Below are 19,625 nucleotides of genomic sequence, written 5' to 3' on the forward strand. Positions count from 1 at the left end.
GGGGGTGGGGAGAAGGGGAAACAAATAGCAAAAAACCAACAAAAGACCCGCACACCAACCACAAAAACAAACCCCACAACACATCACCTTCCAGGACAAGCAAATTAAGAAAGTACAAACCAATCTACTCCCCAGCAACACCCCAAACCTGCAAACAATCCGTGCCAGAGGAGTTTTGTACATGTTTGCAAATCATGATTGCAGCTGAGCCCCCAGGTTGCACGGATGGTTCTGGCTTGGCTCCTGTACGAACAACAGCGACAGAAGCACGCCAGCCTTCCTTAGAGCAGACCAGGCCATAAAGCCAACAGGGCTGAAACCAAGCCAGGGACTGACCCCGTCTATGCACACGCTTAGAAACAAGGGGCAGCTTCTGTGACAACATGTGTTTAAAATCATGTCCTCGGTACGTGCGTGTATGCCAGCAATGGAATGAGAGAACAGCACACTCACCCAAAGTAAAATCTGCTCCAGGCTAAAGCACAGAGGGCTATTCTTGAGGCTTCCCCTCTCCAAAGCAAACAGGAGCGTTCCTTATTTTGCCCTGTTTACTTAAAAAGCCCACCACACATTCCTGGGCACTGGCCTATCCCGAGCCAACCATGGGATGAGAGCTTCTACACTGTAAATCCCAGGAAGATATTGGTCTAACTTGGGAACAGGCTAACAATTGCTACCTTCTGATGGCCGCTTAGTGGTCTGCAAAGTGCACCACAAATCTCAAGAGACTTGTTTTCACATCGTTAAAGCCACCCTCAGAGTTGGTCTCCACGCTGACGGTTTCAGCGTAAAAACCGAAGGGCCGTCCAGAGAGCTGCTGCAGGAGCACGTCAGAGGTGCACGGCCACACCGAGCAGGTCCAACCGAGCCATACCTGCTCAGAGAACATGAACTCCCAGGCTCCAGCACTTCTCCCCAGCCACACCTCACCTACTTAAATCTTTGTTCCCACAGGGTGCGAAAACACTGTTGTGACAACCATCATAGATGCCCTGATCGACTCATGGAGAAGAGGGGCACCACCATTACGCCTCAGGGCTGCAGCAAAGCCATTTTAAAGCTCCTAGAGAAAGATTAGAGAAATGGAAGCCACAGCATGAGCAAGTTTGCATCCCAGCAGCACCAGGGAAGAAGTCTGTTGTTACCTCTGACGTCTGGTCACCATAAGGCATTGCAATGCAGTCACTTTTTAACTTCACCAGGAAGGAGCCCTGCAACACCATCTAAGCCTTTAAACGTGGAGCACAGCAGTGTTTGAGAGCAGAGTGTTTGCTTCTCCACCATGAACGAGAGCAAAGAAGTTTTCTGTGTGGGATAGGGCAATTGCACATGGCATTTTAGGGATCACATGAAGAATTTCTGAATTAGAAATCAAGCACTTAGGTATAGCTTTCCCGATTGTATTTTCTACTCCAGGCAGACAGAAAAGAAAACAACCAACCCTTTATCTCTGCAGCAGTAAACTTTCAGTCTCCCATACACATGTGAAAGAATTGCCTGGGAAACAAGCACACAACAATGTTGTGGTCAGAGTTTAAAACCAAACTCCACTTCAACCAGAAAGTTGCAGGTTGCTTTGCCCTTTTCACGAAGGAGCTAAATTCAGTGGCACACAGTAGACAGAGCTGCCCAGCAGAGCCTCCCCCTTATTTGTTATTTTTAGCAATTTAGTCTGACAACGCCTGACAACTAAACATGCTGAATATAGCAGGAGAGAAGGGGACTATCAGATATTATCAGAGAAAACACACAGCGATACTCACTTTCTCCACCCCTAACGAAGAATCAATTTTCCATGTCTTTATAACATCATAGTTTGTTCTTTTTAAAATGCCACATTTAAAAACAGAATCCATCTAGCCCTACAATGGAAACGGATAACATTTCCTGAAACAAAGCATTGTTCCACCCCTCACATATCATGTTTCCTTAAAAACAAGGGAAGAAAAACATTACTTGGTTTTTCTCCTAATACTGCACAAACATTGCTGAGCTAAAAAGAGTCTGTGCTCATCCCTTTAGAATGCTTTCAAAATAGATTTAACACATACCCCTCGTACTGTGAAACACAACAAGAATTTGATAGTATCAGGACTGGAAAAATCCAATCGCTACTGCTAAGCAGGACGCTTCCCATGCCAGCATGTGAGTGAGCCTATGCCATCAATCTCTGCAAGATTCAAGCAGGTTTTTGTAAGCCTCACTGGCACAGCCTTTAAGCAGGCATGTGTATTTTGCCAACAAGCCTGGGCAGTCTATTTGGATTCCAAAGGATTATATACAAGTTGTGAAGTTAAGAATGCTACATATGTACATATACATATTCACGTTCATACCTCAGCTTTAACAAGAAGGGTAAAGCTACCTTGCTTTTTCTGCAGAGTAACTGACAGGCTATGCATTTGCCCCCTCGTACACATCCATACCCCTTTGGTGTTTTCAGAACGCAGTTCCTCTCACTAAGTACATCCAATGCGTATTCCAGCCAAGCCTTATTTTCACAGCCCTGTACAAAGACAGGTCTGGTTCTCCTTGCTGCTTTGCCATGCAGTGAGCAGCAGGGAGGACCAAACTAGCAGTATCACATCAATTTTGTGATGCTGCCTTGAAAAAGGCAATGCACCGCTTCAACAGTGGAGGAACCCAAGAGAGGGGAGTGAGGAAAAGGGAATAACTGCAATCATGCATTGCAGTGGAGACTATCAGAGGGAGAAAAGCAGCTTTCAAACCAGACGCAAAACCCCTCACTATTTTGAAAGTTCACTCTGACAGCTGTGAATGTCAGGAAACAGCTCACATCTCTGAAGCAGGTTAAAGCCCACATTTTCACAAATAGTCAGCACTCAGGAGCTCTCCTTGCTACGCAGCTGGATGGATTTACAGATGAGCTCAGCAGTGAACCCAGCCTTCTGTGCTGTGCTCCTCTGCAAACAGCAACAAGCTAGCAGTGAGAGCATTTCTCAAATTCAGGCTTGTATCAAAAATACACATTTCACAATACCTTGGCAATAGCATCGTAATAGCAAGGCATAATTGTCTCAAGCTCACACTACATGAGTAACCAGATGAGCCACACTGTATGGATACTGGAAGATTACTCTGACCAGCTTGATTCAACCATGCAAAGTGAGAAATGTGAGTAAGTAATAAGGTAGTTAACAACGTAAAATATAAACCTAAGCTTTAAAATCCTTCCAGTTTTAACAACAGATGGAGGGAAGTTTTAACCTATCTTGGTTTGATATTTATTTTACAATGGTGTAGTGGAAGCAAAAGGTCACAAAGTTTCACATTCTTTCCTGCTTCTGTCACAACTTGTTTTCAGGACAGCAAAATCCCCTACTCCTGTGATAAGTGCTCTCTGACTTGGACTCAGGTATTTCCCCCGAAATCTCAGTTTCCAGCACTTGTCAGTCTAAGAGCTTGTCCTCTTCCATGGGCAAGCCTAAGGAAAATCCTTTTCACAAAACTGCCAGCCAGCTGGAAGCAGAGTAGTTAAAAGATGGACTTGAATGTTCACTTAAAACAAACTGTTGAAAGTTTTGGCAATCTGAGCCCCATGGTTAAAAAGAAAAACCCACTCCCACCACCTTTTGAGACAGTCACTATTGCTGGGAACTTCAATTCAGTGGCCATAACCAGAGACTCAAGCAACAGGGAGCTACAAAGCAGAAAAACACATTTGCGAAGCAGCCAGCTCTGAGGCTTTGTGTAAGAATGGCAAAGGTTATAATTTGGGGGGAATTCCATCCATTCTGCTGAACTCAGCAATCGGAAAGTTCAGGAGGTAAGATCATTCCCCACCAGGAACAGGAAGAAATTGAGATGCACAGCTGAAGGGCACAGTAGCCAAAAAACTGACCACAGCCCGATGGACCTGGCAGTAAGGGACCCAATGGGCAGTTTGTAAACAGAGGCTGTCAACCACACTCCAATCGCTTCCAAATCCAGACGTGCTGCTATGAAGTTCGCCAACCCCAGTCGCAGGGCTGTCTTTGCGCAAAGCCACCAGCATCTGGGATGGCTCCAGAGTAGCCAGGATACAATCACTTTTATCACATAACCATAAAAATGACTGTGACTTGTCTGCATTAACACCCCCTTAAATATATAGCCTATCCATGGAGTACTTGTTTTCCCTGTGCAGAAAAAGTTCTTGTGGCCAGAAACACAAAACCCCTTAGTATCTGGCACAGAAGACACTCCAGGCAACACGACATATGATGATGTGCTTGCCCTACAGCTCCCCAGGCAAGCCGAGTTTTAGGAAGGAATTAAAAAAATACACTCTCTACTTCTGCTTTAGTGTAAGTAGGAGACAACAGAGACAGAACTGCACAGGTTTGAGTAGGTTTGAGCACTGACTCCCTATTCCTGCTTGTCCCTACTTAGCTGGTCTCCACACTCACTTTCTCCAAAACACTAACAGATGAGATAAGCAGCTCGATACAACTCAGTCTTTGCTTTCTCTGTCATTCCCCAAAAAACAAGGAACAGGGTTTTGTATTAATTATATTTTAGGGGCATTAAGAAAAAAAATACACTAACAGCCTTGGAACAGTACATTTTGAACATCTCTGAAGAACTGTAAGCTGTACATGTAGCCACTAGAAGATAGTCAAGATTCACTAGATAACTTGTTTGAACACTGGAACTTGTGGAGACACTACTTTATATTTCCTAGATATTCTTCCCTCCCTTGAATACTCCAACCAGATAAACATAAGAACACAGAAATCCTCTGACCACATCATCAAAACAAAGTCCCATCTCCCCCTAGATCCAGTCTTCAACAGCAGCCACAAGCAGATGCGCAGGGCAGAGTGTAAGGACAGGGCAGGCGTATACGGTACTTCCTCCTCATACTTTCCCAGCCTCCAGACATTTTTAGCTCAGGGACTTCCTGAGCAGGATGCCATTTCTACATATTTGGTAATTCTCAATGGACTTCTCTTCCATGAATTTGTGCAATTGTCCTTAGCCAGTATAAACTTTCAATATCCACTGCACTGGCAAAGTTTCACATCATCTATCTGCTGCATATAACCACACAAACATCCTTCTGCTAGTTTTAAACCTTGCTCCTACTAATCTCATTTGAATCCCTCACCCCCAGTTTTCGTATCAGGACACAGAGCACACAATCAATCCCTACTGGGATTGTAGATCTAGCAAAGAACCGAAGTGACTTGAATTACTTATAGGTTACTTGTAACAGGCCCTATGTTTCACCTAGTTACAATCCTTCAGAATGAAAAGTACCAGATAAAAACAAGGGATGTAGCAAACAGCATCTTGTTGACATTCAATGCTCTACTTTCATCATCATTACCTGCCAAAAACTTACCTCTAATTCCTTAATTTTCTCTTCAGCTATTCTCTGTTTTTCTAAGAGTTGGTTATGAATCACTCCTTTAGACTGAAGAATAAACCTACAAGTGAAAAAAAAGAGACAGACAACTGTTGGATATTTTTTACATCTGTTGTACACCTAGCTGCACACCGAGTTAAACTGCAGTGACCTCTGCAAAGTATTCATCCTCAACCCACACGTTCTGGACAGAGGCAGAAGAAATTGCTATGATAGCTCAGACAAACCCACAGGGCTGGCCTCAAAGGCTCGTTCACTAATCTCACCCACGATTTGGGACGAAGAAAATGGATGCACACAGATCTCCCTCTATCATTCACTGTCCTTGAGTGATTTGAAAGCAGTTCTTGCACACAGCTAGCAAGGGGAGTCTGTTATCACATTCCCTTCAAAGGGATCTAAATCAGTGGATGGCCTATAGTCAAGGAAGCCTCTTTCAACGGGTAAAAGCCATTCATTACCGTTTTAGTGCTCACAAGCTAAACAAAACTGCAGAATAAAAACAAAGCTTTCTACAGAGAAAGGCTGAGAGAGTCGGGGTTGTTTGGCCTGGAGAAGAGAAGGCTCCGGGGAGACCTTACTGCAGCCTTTCAATATACAAAAGGGGCTTGGAAGAAAGACGGAGACTTTTTAACAGGGCCTGTCATGACAGGACAAGGGACAACAGTTTTAAACTGAACGAGGGTAGATTTAGGTTGGGCATGGGAAAGAAACGTTTTATGATGAGGGTGGTGAGACGCTGGAACAGGGTGCCCAGGTGCCTATTTGATGCCCCATCACTGGGAGTGTTCACGGTCAGATTGGACAGGGCTTTGAGCAACCTGATCCAGTGGAAGATGTCCCTGCCCATGGCAGGGGGTTGGACTGGCTGGTGTGTGAAGGTCCCTTCCAACCCAAACCGTTCTGTGATTTGATGATACAGAGCCAGGTGCTTCCACCAGAAACACAAAGCCATGGTACACCTGCCTTTACGTGATCTTTCATAGCTCCCACCGCTCAGGGCTTGGCTTTAACACACACCCTCATTGACCTCCGAATTCCCATGCTTTCTACATTCAGAAGGTTTTTCTGTGTGGTGGGAAGTGGTCGTTTTTAACTGAAATTGCAGCCACTGGTTTCCACTTGTTCTGTTTCTTAATTGCCAAAGGGATTTGAAAGACGCATCCATAACATCTCAGTCACAGCAATCCTGCTCGCCAGCATGCAAAAAGCTGCCTGACTTGCTCAGAAGAGCCTCTGAAGGAGCACCAGCATTCAAAGCAGCTCTCCAGCACGTGGCACTGGCATCCCACAAAGAGGTAAAGGACAACTAAGTTCAAATGAATTTTAGGAACCCTCCATGGTTGTTTTTCATCCTTCCAGACATAAAGAATGTACAAGCTGCAGATTCGCCCCTTCCCTACTTAGAAAGTCCCCCAGGGGATTTAGAAGGAGCCTCCACGGGTCATTCCAACGAGGTCAAGGTCTCCCTCCAGCACCAATTAGGGTCAATGTCTTCCTGCCAGGTGACAAGAGCTCATGCTTGAACAGTTAAAATGAGCAGCTTTAGACAGGGCAGAATCAGAGTGCATTCCCCGTCTGCTATAGAAAAATCTGAAATCAGTTTGTAGTGCCATCCCCCATGACAAATGACATTATTAACATGTTTGCTCAGGGCCTGGTAAACACAAATGCGATCTGCTGCTTGGCTTGAAACCCAGCATACTCTGCATCAGCAACGCAACAGCCAAAAGGAAAACTACCTGCTACATGCATTCCTGAAATTCATGGGAGCAGAACTGAGGTTAATTATAACAGGTTTCCAATTAAAACTCTCTTCGGTGCTGCTATTAACTGCACTTAGCAATCACTTCCTCCTCCTTCTCCCACTTCTCTCCCTTGTTCCGCTTCACCTCTTCTTTTCTACAGTAACTTCCGCTACATATTTTACATTGTACTTTTCTCAAATCTCTCCTCGCTTCTTCCCATTCTCAGCTCATGCTTATTACTGGTGTCATCTTTGTTCTGTATCTGCTCCTGTTCTTTACAACACAGCTCAGTCGTACTCTCTTTGTCCCCTCAATCCCTCCCTTTCCATTAGGTGCCCCCACAATCCACTTTCACACAGTGGTAATGTTTTCAGGTCCCAGCACACACCAGCCTGCTGAAATAAAATGTGGGGTTTGCTCAGTCTTGTGAAAATCAAGTCCATGACCACGCTTCTAGGAAAGAGAAGTTATTTACATTGCTATAAGATGCAGAGCCTGGATCCAGCCAGAGAGGAGCTACTTTTCAGGACCGCCAGCAATCACATCATTCTGACGCTCTTACCTTGAGCCTGCAATACCAGAAGGAACAAACATTAGCCTTCACGCACACAGCCCCCTGTAGGTTTTGGGGTGAAGACTAAAATTTTGCCTTGCTTCTGCAGTAGCTGCCATTAGTGAAAAACCAAAGCTGCAAGATGCCCTCAGTAAACAAAGCCATCAGTCCTTTCCCACATCACAGCTTCCCTGAGCCTGTGTGTATATATATGAACGTTTCCTTAATTATTTCCTTTTTTTTGTGGGGGCAGCAAGGAAGAACGGAATACCTTCTCATTTGCTTCCCCAAATTGTATAGCAAGATTGATCATTTTAGTTTCACTGATGCCCCTGGTCTAAGAAACAAAGTTAAACACCAGCACAGCTTGATCAATTTTCCCCATGCTGCAGCTGGGAAGGTCCCTGCTGGGCTACAGGCACCGAGCGATCCCAGCTGGCTGAGAACCGTTACAGGCACTAAAACCTTCGAACAAACAAGCAGCTGACTTCACTTCTATTCTGCAAATGTCAACAGCAGTCATCGGGGAAAATATCCTCCCTCCCACCCTCCTGCAATGCTCTGGCAGACATGCGACAGCAAATTAAAATTGGATGGCCGAAGTTAGCACTGACGAGACTTATGTGGGGCAGCTGGGCACAAATACAACCACCCCAGTTTTATTTGCCATAAAATAGTGGGCTGGAACCCATGCCCGTTCACACACTGGCTCAGAAGCAGATCAAACGTCCCTGACTTGGCCAGCAGCATCCTTCAGAAGGTTTTCACCAGTACCAGCTTCAAGCCACCCATTTTAATTCCCTGCCGCAAGATCACTGAGCCCTCAGCCTAAAGCACACAGGTGCTGCCACGTAAGCTGTCAAAGGCCAGTCTTTTGAAAGTTGAAGGTATAAATCCACATCCACAGTTAACTATTTAAATCTGTGGCTTCACCTTCCAACATAACAAGGACTCAAAAAACTCATCAGTGTTTTAGCTTTTAGCTTGGGATACACACATTATGGAGACCTCGGCCAAAGTTTTTACCTAATGAAATAATGTGGTTTATGGCAGCACTTGGAAAAAGCAGAAGCTTGTTCTGCTCATTAGGTAAGAGGTGCTGCAGGGCACTTGTAATAAACCAGAGTTTATATTTAATCTGGATTTCAGTCTTCCAATTACCCTAAGTAAAACACCAACTTGATGATTTTTTTTTTTTCTCACCAAGCTGGAGAAATAGGGCAGTGCCATTCTGCTGCCTGGTTTTAGTTAGATGTGGTTATTTTATTTATGAATTTTTAAGCTCGTGAAAGAACCATGGGAGGTTCTGAGGACTTAGTTCTTCCCTGAGTGAGTTTGAGAACAAGCCTTTCAAACATGTGAACTTCATCCACTGCCTGGAGGTACACCACCAGCTGAGAACTGGCCCCACATTAGAGTCACCGCATCACAAAGCTGAGAAGCCACTTTCTGCTCTGTGACGCTGAGCTTGGCAGATGACATGACTAACACCAACCCCTTGGCGCATATCAGCACCGAAGAGCTACCTCCACAGACTGCTCTGCCAGAGTCCACCATAGGAGGCTCCAAGCTCCGAGAGTTTGTACGTTGAACTGGGATGGCTTTGATAGTCCACCGAAGACAAGCAGCAAACCAAATCCTCTTCCAGATAAGTGCATTGACTCGTGTCCGCCTTCTCTCAGTGAAGCGTCACAGCACACGCTAATAGATCTGTCAAACACAACACCTACACTATCAAACGTGAAACAATGATTCAGAAAAATGTTCAGCATCACAGTGGCAATTACAAAGCTTAGTAACAATCACCTCTTCAGACAGGAACTTTTTCACTGTTGTTAAATAACACCAGAAATATCTGGGTCAGAACGGACAAGTTCACCACATCTCGGTTGGCCACCCATTTCAAAGGGAATGGCTAGTAAAAACAGAGCAGGATTTGCCCTATTCCGGATACTTAGCACTTTTTCCAATGTCCATAGAAAAAGGTAAAAACTCAAAACAAACCAAAGAAAATTAGAAAAGCAAGCTACAGAGGAGTGGGGTCCTCGAGGACAGCAATGTTCAGCCAAACCTGGGCTGCCAACAAAAGCAGCTCTATAACAGAGTGAAGTGTTGGCAAATCAGCTGTACCTATGTGCTCCGGTCTCCCGGTAACTGCTGGTTCTTGAGCACAATACGAGGAACAAAAATAGAGCACAAGAGAACTGAAAGAGAAACCTCACTCTAAATATTCCCACTTGTTTCTATTTTCCTCCCTCTGCTAGCTCCACATTGGGATTTTTGCTTCCCTAAGGCAGAGAAAGTGGTTTATATACTCTCTCTGAGACTTATTGCTTGTTTCCTTCTGAAGGGATCTCTTACCCCTTCCCAATTACAAATTCCTAGATTTGGTGCCCGTTTGTTCAGTGTTTATACAGCACTCCCCTATGGAGCGGTCAAAATGGTCTTCAGGCTCTAGTCCGGCTGGTCAGCAATGCTGTCAACTTCATCATCTGTCTGCTCCTTTGTGTCACACGTACACACCCACAAAGTGATGTTCATACAGTGTAAGTAATTCCATAACTCAGCCTGTTTGCACCAAAATGTACTGTTTACTTGACTTTAAGACATAATACTAGAGACTGAAAGATTCGTCTCTTAATGAATGAGGTTATGGAGATGTTTGTTCAGCACATGCCACTCTTCATTATGACATACAAGTCATTAAAGTTATTAAAGGTGGAGTACCAGTGATACTCATAGTTAAGGTTTTCCATTAAGAACCCCTGTTTCCAATTACTTGCAACTGCAACCAACTTCAACCTTTACATCTAAAGCTTTCGGCGGCAGGCATCTGTCCCAGATGTGAGCACTCTCTCCTCTTCCCGTTCTGGTTAGGGAAGACGGTTCAGGTGTTTCTCCTGCACAGCTTGCCGGTGCAAGAGGCTGTTTGTATTAAAACCAGGAGGGAAGGAGCCACACAGCAGGCCACAGGGCTCCCTCCTGCCAGTCTGCAAAGCAACTCTTCCCACTTGGGTCCACACAGATCACTGCAAGAACGTGCGCAGGGTAGCAGGGGAAGCCTTAGCTTTTCCCCTGTCCGATACTGATATACATCCCTCTGCCTAATTTCAGAGAGAGACAATTTTACAGGTAGGAACGCTCCAATGCTATTTTGCCATAATAATGATGAATGACAGATCTAGAAGTCCATTCAGCCTGGCTCCCAGCTCACAGAAAGGGTCATTATAACTTCAGCTTCACAGTTCCCATTGCATTTGGGAAACTCTCTACAAAAACTTAAGTTAAGAAACTGAAAAGAAAACTAACAACTTTGTACAAAGCCATAAAATTATTTTAACATGTTTTTTGTATTTCTAAAAAAACCCTAACATGCTGTGCTATAACACAGCACAGTCATTTACATGGAATATCCTGCTCCTTGAAACCAAGCGTTTTCATCAGCCTACTGCACGAGAAAAGTTGGGCTAAGCCCAGTCATGCCCTTATCTATTTAAAGATGCTTTTTAATTCTGAACTTGCACTGCTGTTCAAGCTTTGAGCATACTCAGTAGGGGATTACTGCATTTTAAGTACTGTTCAAAGCCAATGGAAGAGAGGCTTCCAACAAGCTGATCCCAGGCAATCTAGCTTGATTGAACAGAAGCCGGCTGTGCACAATTGCAAGCACCCAGTAGTCCCCTTCCACTCTCCTAGGGTCTGCTTATGCTTCTGTAAATGATTCCCTATGCAGTTCATAACAGGCACTGCTTATACCCCAGCAAATTCCAGTTTTAGTCATCCTAGATGAATTACCCGGTTCCAAACAGGACAAGGAAGCAATATTAAAAAAAAAAAAAAATCATGACTAATTATAGTTTGTGCTGCCACCCTTCATGTCTAAGAGTTTCACATTTTTCAGTCTGATTTTGAATTTCCCATTCAACAGATCATATGCCTTAACTAGAGCTTGTTCAGAAACAGATGGAGTTGGAACAGATGAGTTGAAGCTTCTCCTATGTTTGCTTTTATTTTAGTGGTCAGTCGTCTCACTGGGTCACTCTCAATATAGCTAAAACTAACTATTCCCCCTCCCCCCCGCCAAAGCAGCACATACCTTAAAGCAAAACAAATCCTGTAGCTTATATTGGGAGGATTATATATGAATACATTCCAGGACCAGCAGTTTATAGTTCACGTGTCATTTTACTACTGCACTCAGAGAGGTGGATATGCACCAGGAGCTGTTTGGGAAGGAGACATGGGTTGAAGCATGCTGGCAGCATCTCTGGTGGGCAGCAGAACCTGTGCAAACTCAGCCTCACAGCGCTGGGGCACACGCAGATTGTGCAGGATTAGCAGCACTGGAAGCAGTCCAAACTGAGTCCTATGTAGGCCACAACAAGGGTAACTTTTACTCAGACGAACATTTGTAAGCCATAAACCTATTTACTTTAAGGAGCTAAAGGAAGAGGACAAAAAGTGCCACGCTGTTTGCTTCCTCAACCCTCTCCACGGACTGGCCCAACACGTCCATCCTGCCCTGCTGAGGGGCAATGGGGTTTGTTCTGCACTTCAGGCCATGTTTACATTGAGGTTTCTTTTTTTTTTTTTAATCTGTCAATAGCTACAGCATATTACGTTACCTCAAGCCAAGATAGTAACACAGCTTGCAAACAGCAGTTTCTGCATTGCCAGACACTTAACTAGATGGTAGATTTATACCATTGTTCATGCTTGGTTCTTTAAAAAAAGAAAGCAGGAATATACCTCTAAGTGTGTATTAAATATAGCACAACCCAAAATAATAAAATAGTACTGTGGTCTGCTTTTAAAGAACATCAATTCTTTATGAAGGCTCAATCGACATAAATGGAATTTAAAAAAAAAAAAGATAAAGCAAATGTCTGCTCTCTATCATACAGGAATTAATAACATTTGAGATTCAAACCATCTGGGGAAAACAGTGCAAACATGACTGCATTTCATGGAGGTGAAGTCTCCCTGAGTAGTTTTTCTTCACTATATCCCTGGTTTAGTAGTTTTATCTTCTAATTTTGCTTTAATGTATTTTTTTAGTATGTAGCAATGACGACCTGTAGCTTATTTAAGCAAAGGAAACTCAAATGACTACAGCATGCCTACTAGCAGATGCACTTCAAATAGATTTTTTGCAGTCTAGGTTGTACCATATTTGAAAGTTGCAAGCAGCAGAAAACAGAAACAATTTTTCTGATAAGGGGAAGTCAAGGTCCATTTCTAAAGTCTCCTGTATTTTTAAGGATTCCCCACAAATTCCTAAGGAAGGACATTTAAAAAAAGAAAAAAAACAACAAAAACCCCACAATATCAAATGAATGCGCATCTAGGAAAACACAAACAAGCAAACATTGGTGTGAACACCCTGGTCAACCAATCCTAAAGAAATTTCTATTTTAAAAAAGTTTTTTCTATTGGTAAATCTTCTGTGATCAGAAAGGTGAACTTTGCAGTAGTAAAGTGACATGGAGATACTGCTATACTCTGACAGGCAAACTTACGTTTACCCTTCTCAGCAGCAGCCCTTCACTAAGAACCTATACAGGAAAACTAGCAAAATCAGGATACATCTCTCTTGAAAAGCAAATCCATCCACAGTTGCAAGAAAGAAAAAAAAAAAACGCTTTGTGCCTTGCCCAGGAAGCAACCTTTGAAATGCTAAGTGAGGAGGAAGACCCAAGGATCGGCTTGTGGTTGCTAAACAGCATAGCCTTGGCTTCTGCACATCGCAAATCCTGCTACAACAAAGCATCAAAGAAAGCAATACAGCAAACATCACAGAAGTGGATGTAAAGATAACCGAGTCAAAAGAATTCAAGCATAACGCTAATACAGAGATATTTCTGGATGCTAGAGTTAAATTAGCTAGCACTAAAACAATCACACTGTTGTTTCCTAACCAGTAAGAACAAACTTTTTAGAATTGGCATTTGTGGACCGAAAAAGCTGGATGTTGTTTTGGAAAATCGTTTCTTCTCAGAAAGCCTGATTCTTTTTTATTATTTTTTTTTAACTGACTGAAACATTCTGTTAATTCAGCAAATAGTTTTGGAGAAAACAAAAATAAAAATTCAAGACAGCAGTTGTAGCATTCCTCAGTTCAGCACTTTGGATTTTGCGTCTCTGTATTAAACTTGTGTAAAATAGCAATCTCATCCCACAGCATTAGTTTCTTCATATTTCACTTCAGTGTTTTAATGTAGGGGCTGTAAATTAAACCCTCCTTCTTTCAGGCTTTGAACAGGCAGCTAGGTCAGAGGATGCTCAGACCTAGATTTCTCGTTTGTATTAAGGCTGTTCCACATAAAATTTATATATTATGTTGACATACACATATCAGACCAGAGACCGACTCTGGGCATCTCCACCCGACAGCTGTGGGCCCTGAGTGTTGGGTACCTTGTCACACCCTGCCCCGCTGGGTAGATGTCCACTGACACCACACCTGGAAGGGCATCCCCAAGCAAGACAGGGATACGACAGGGACTCTCCCAGTACTACTCCGGTACAGTGATTTGGCCGTTCTCCTCTGCCACAGGAAAGCCAAATTTAAGTGCCCCCACTAAACCAGAGAAACAGCCCCATATTCTGCAGGAAGTGCTCTAGCACTCAGTATTTCCCCAGGGACTCTAACCCTTGATTCCAACATTTCCTTTCGGAAATGTGGGAAAAGACTCAAAATACAATACTTTAAATCCACTAAATATTAAAATAAATGGAAGTTCCTTGCCATTTCAGAATATCAGAGTGACATTTTAGGTGCTTGGAGAACTTCAGAAATAAGACAGTCACGTTCCATGATTTTTTTGCAAAGTCATTTGGCACAGCAAGCCACAAAAGCAGGAGCAGTTCAAGCTCTCCAAAACATTTAATACTTGTCTAGCATGTATCCAAAGAGAACTCTACCACTGAAGCAACAAATGGATTGCATTTGCAAGAGACCCCAGATTTCCTCTTTCTGGGAGTAGGGACAAAATGAAGGTGCCTTACTAAGGCCCTCGCTCCCCACAACAGTCTGACCTCCAAACTGTTGCCCCGCAAGTGCAAGACTTCTTGAAGGCTCTGGCATTTATTTATATGACAGCACATTGCCTCTGGATCACAGCAGATCAAACTGTCTCTTCTAGCAACAACAGCAGTCTGCATGAGTAGTTTGTCTCTGTTCTGACCCTTATCTTCTCAGTTTAGATCTCATCTCCTTTACATTTACTCAGGTAGCTCCTTCCTCTGTGTTGTCTAGATAACAGGCAGGGAAAAAGTTAGGGATAAAGACAAACAGAAAAGATTTGTTTGAATGTCATACTTCTAGTCCCAACAGAAAAATGTTCCTAAAGAGTTAAATGTCTCCAGGCAAGGGAGACAAGCAAGTAAAAGTTGTATCTTCTATCACAGTACACATGGAGTAGGTGGGGGAACTATAACCAACAGGTTTATTTCAGTAGGGCTAAGTAAAACACCTTTTTTTTTTTTTTAAATTAGCTATTATCTCTATTGTAAGACCCTTTTTTCTGCTGCTTATACATTTGACAAACACTGACTTATCAGATGGGTCCATTCTACACCAGTTCTCTGCCTAAAGCTGATTTTTTAAAGAAATGCAGCAGTTTCCTAGAACTGGGCAGATGTATGTCTTGCATGCAAGCCACAGAAATCTTTTCTTCTCTGAAGTTTCAGTACTGCATGGAAAAATTACATAGAGCAGCAGGGCAGGAGAGCTATAACTGGACCAAGATATCCAGGAGATTACAAATGAGCAGCCCAGGGCAGCAGGAATAAGATCAAGAACTAAGTGGGGGAAGGACCAGGGCGGCGGGGGGGGAAGCATGTATGAGAAATCAGAAGATGTCAAGTTGGAAAAGGAGCCTCTGCCCAGGAGAACAAGCTCCCTTTCTGATCTGGAACAGAATCCAGGCATCCGGACTCCTAGTATCCCCCTATTGTCAGCAGTTAACCACGAAGCCCACTGACCAGCTGTGCTCCTCTCACACTCCTGATCAGCCAGGAAGAGGATGACAACCAACTGCTGCCCCTTACTTCACTGCTCAAGTCAAAGGCACCTGTACAGACTACTACTGCATTACCCCTGCGTACACCAGTTTGATTTCTGCTTTCTGTGACAGCTCTCTAAAAAGATCTTGCAAACTTTTATAGGCCCACTCACACATAACACTGTGAAGAATATTGTTCAGGCTGCAACAAAAGTGAGTAGTTCAAAATAGAGAAAAACCTGAAATAAAAACCAACTGGGTGATGGAAAACCTTATGGCTTATGCACATGTGTCACGCCACGTAGCCTTTGATTCCTCACGCACCATCTCCCAACACTCCTGTCTTGTTCAACATACAGCATAAACAGTGGTCAAGTAGCGAGCAACTGGACACAAATTTTGTTTTCTTTGCAGTTCAGTGCCTGATTGTACTTACTAGACACACCAGACTTATTGTGGAAAATAAAATCTTCCCTTTTTCAATAGCTAGAGGAACTTCAAGTTTATAAACTACATATATTGACCAGAGGCTGATAGCAACATGCTTGTCTCTGGGATTCATTTAAGTATTGCAGCACCTGTCAGCTCCTCAGCAGCTGGGCTTCAGCGCTGAACTCTGCACAAAGCATTACCCAAGGAGATGGGCGATAGAGAAGCCACTCGGATTTCACAGACCAGCCTATAGTTAGCAACTGAACCATAAAGATTAAGCCTTGCGTGTCCTTCAGTTCTTTGTGAGTTTTTTGAAATGTGAGCGGGAAGCACAGTACGGCTACCATATTCTGAGGTGATCTGTGCTGGTAGAATCAAACACCAATCTCATACACAAAAAGTAAAAACGCAGCTACCGCAGCTGTATCGAGCAATGTGCAGTAGTGATTGCTGTCTTCAGGGGTTCAGGAAAGAGCTTAAAATGATTTATGATGTCTCATTTTCAAAAAAACCCAAGAATCACAGTAAAAGCAGGAATGCATTTAAATCCCAGGAGCGATCAAGAACATTTAATCCTCCCTCGGGTTTCACTTGTGTATGGTTCAGCCACCAAATATCTGAACCACTCTTGGGGAAAAAAAAGTCAAAATTATATTATTACAGCTGTCCCCATAAAATACTATACACGCACAAAGTCATTTTATAGGGACAGCTGTAATAATATACTGTACTTGCAGAAAACCTTGAACATGAAGTTGTGCTACAGTGTTTGCTTGATTTTTACTTTCTTATATTTTATTTTTGTAAGTGTTCTTCCATTTGTTGTACAAGTAAACTGATGATAAAGCAATATCAAACCAAAACTGACTATCTATTTTGGCATGGCATGAAAAACTGCAGTGCTCTCCTCACTGTGTCTAGCACAAGTGCCAGGCATTTTTCTTCTGTAAATAAGGATCTTGTCCAGGTTATGAGTTAAAAGAATGTAAAGGGAAAGGCCTGAAATATTCAGACAGAATTCTGAAGCTTAAACTTTCAGCATAGTTCTCAAAGCAATATGATGATATCAGTTCACAAATAGCTTAAGCAGAAGTCCAGCACAGTGGTAGTTGTCTCAGGCTACGTAACAGGCCTTTCAAAAGAGTATGAAGTAACAGAATTGAAATGTATTTGGCAAGATGCCACCACTCAGATGATATCCCAGCCTCATGGATATGTACAGTACACAGCAACTCATCATCTCATACTATGTGGCACTGACATTCCTTGTGTCAAACCAAAAATAGCTATAGCAAAAGTAAATTGAGCCCCACATGTGGAGGCCAGTAAGGCCTCCGCATGTTATACACACTACAATGTTAAAAAAAAAAAAAGACCAAGCTGAAGAGCGACAGATGGACTTTCACATTCGCCAGTGGTGCAGGGAAAGCCTCTCAGAAAGGAAGGAGGCTCAAGATAGGGGTTCAGAGAACAAAAACCGCATAACTGCTTTCCAAGTAGTGCAGAAGCAAGTACTGAACTAGGCAGACTTCTTTCCAGGATGCAGCACATCACCACAGTCTCTTCTTCTTTTTTTTTTTAAATATTGTAGTGTGTATAACATGCGGAGCAGGATTACTTTATGATAAAGACCAATACACTCACATTTTTAAGGTATCTTGAGGGAATTCTCCATATAGGAGAAGTATTCTGTACTTCCGGATTTCAAAAAAAAAGCTTTAAAAATTTGTTGACTCCAGAATTATCTTCTACTCTTCGTCTGTCTGCTCTGTCACAAAACCAAACGGGAAAAACCCTTAGAGTCACCTCATGAGTACTCCAAACAGGAGTGTTTGCTACGCCTACAGCCTGCCCAGGTAAAATCAGTTGCCTCTTGCAAGGGACCAAAATCTACCTCCCTTCAAGGTACCAGTCACTAGCATCCCCACACAAACCCAACATTTAAGTCACCTACATGAAAAAGTTTATGTACTGGGAGCCAAGAAGGGGACTCTGTCAAGCTGAACACCTCCATTAGCCTGGGTACAACTTCATGTGAAAACTCACAGCAAAGGGCAAACTACACGCCATTCCTGGCTTCCCAGTCCTGCCACCTCCCTACAACTCGATCTGGAGATTGCATGGTCTGACGGATCAGGGCACTTGTAGTCTGACCTGGCTCACCGCTCGGCCCTGTGATCATCCACTTCAACACGAAGAAGGTGGGGTAAACACAGGGTGGGGAAGAGGTCGATACAATCACCCCTTTTGGCAGCAGTCAGAGCAGATCCAGTGTTTCGCAAAACCACATCCCGAGCTCAGCAGTCATCACTGTTACCCAACTCACAAGAGACACAAGAGAAAAATCATAGTACTCTCAAATCAGAAACACAGAAATCTAGTGTAATATTTATCAAGTAAGCACATGTTTCAGATTTGAAATCACTTTGTATGGTCTTCTATCAGAGGCTGCTGAGGTCAAACAGCAGTGCATTGTGGAAGTTAATCAAAACACGTTACTTCTGGTTTAAGGTGTTTCTTTTGACAGCCATCCAACACATGGAAGCACATCTTTATGAGTGCACTGGGACGACCCATATGAGCTTTATGCTCACTTCCAAGGGTTTAAAAAATCCAGGCAACACCCGTTAGATCCATTCCCTGGCATGATACTGCAAAGGGCATAACTGTAGAACATTTGTGTAAGCAAAGCCCTGAGCATGTGAACTGTGCAGAGGGGTTTTTCAAGGAGTCTGATGTAAACTGCATTGGAAATGACTGAAGCTGGACAGATTTGTGAGAGCCTCCTCACCAATGCTGTTTGTCATTAGAATGCTGCTCTGCTAGTCTAGATTACAAACTTCCCAGAGGTGCCAGATGAGACCATCACAGCCAGGAGCAGAGTCAGCAAGCAGAACCACACAAAGCCAATAACATTCATAACAGTCCTCCAAGGCAGCCAGTAGCTAACCCCAAGAGATAAAACCCAGTAAGACTCGCTGCATTCCCAGTCAGATTGCTGGCAGTAAAAATGAAAGACGTTGAGAAAAATGAAACAGATGAACATACTGAGAGAAAGCTGGCCATGTTCCTTGTAAAGGGAAGAGCCTCCTGCCCAGGGCAGCAGTCTAGAGGCCTCTTACAGATGAAGGCTGGGGGGTCTCCCCGTGCACAGGGCCGCAATCACTACCCTGCTCCGCTACAGACGCCAGGTACGCCCAAGCAGGGAGCCAGCCAGCCGCTCTCGGCACAGCAAGGAAGCCCCCGCCATCCGCCACAGGCCGGGCAGGTACTCACATCCTCCCCACACCCTCGTACATGCGGGTCTCGTCCACCAGCATCATGACCTCCGTGTCGGTGAGGTGGGCGTGCTTCTTCGTCTTGCTCAGCTGCTCGATCTGGATGTCGGCCAGCTTCACCTTCTGCTGCGTGTCTATCACCTTGGCCTGCAGTTCGGTGAAGGCCTGGGGGGGGAGAGCAGCGGCGATGAGGGGCGGCCCTCACAGGCCACGGCCCGCCGGCCCCGCACCGCCGAG

The 19,625-nt window shown here is 43.9% G+C and overlaps 1 protein-coding gene across 1 annotated transcript in view; it reads right to left on the bottom strand.

Annotated features, from left to right (window-relative positions):
* Positions 1-19,625, bottom strand: part of PFDN1 (prefoldin subunit 1) — a 33,142-nt gene that overhangs the window by 12,621 nt on the left and 896 nt on the right. Inside the window, exons 2-3 of the mRNA XM_009280078.1 lie at positions 19,387-19,588; positions 5,348-5,432 (exon numbers count right to left, since the gene is read on the bottom strand). Coding sequence (XP_009278353.1) covers positions 5,348-5,432; positions 19,387-19,588 — 287 coding nt within the window. The remainder of the gene's footprint in view (positions 1-5,347; positions 5,433-19,386; positions 19,589-19,625) is intronic.

This window comes from Aptenodytes forsteri, unplaced genomic scaffold (genome assembly GCF_000699145.1).
Source record: "Aptenodytes forsteri isolate BGI_AS27 unplaced genomic scaffold, ASM69914v1 Scaffold19, whole genome shotgun sequence".
Taxonomy (NCBI): domain Eukaryota; kingdom Metazoa; phylum Chordata; class Aves; order Sphenisciformes; family Spheniscidae; genus Aptenodytes; species Aptenodytes forsteri.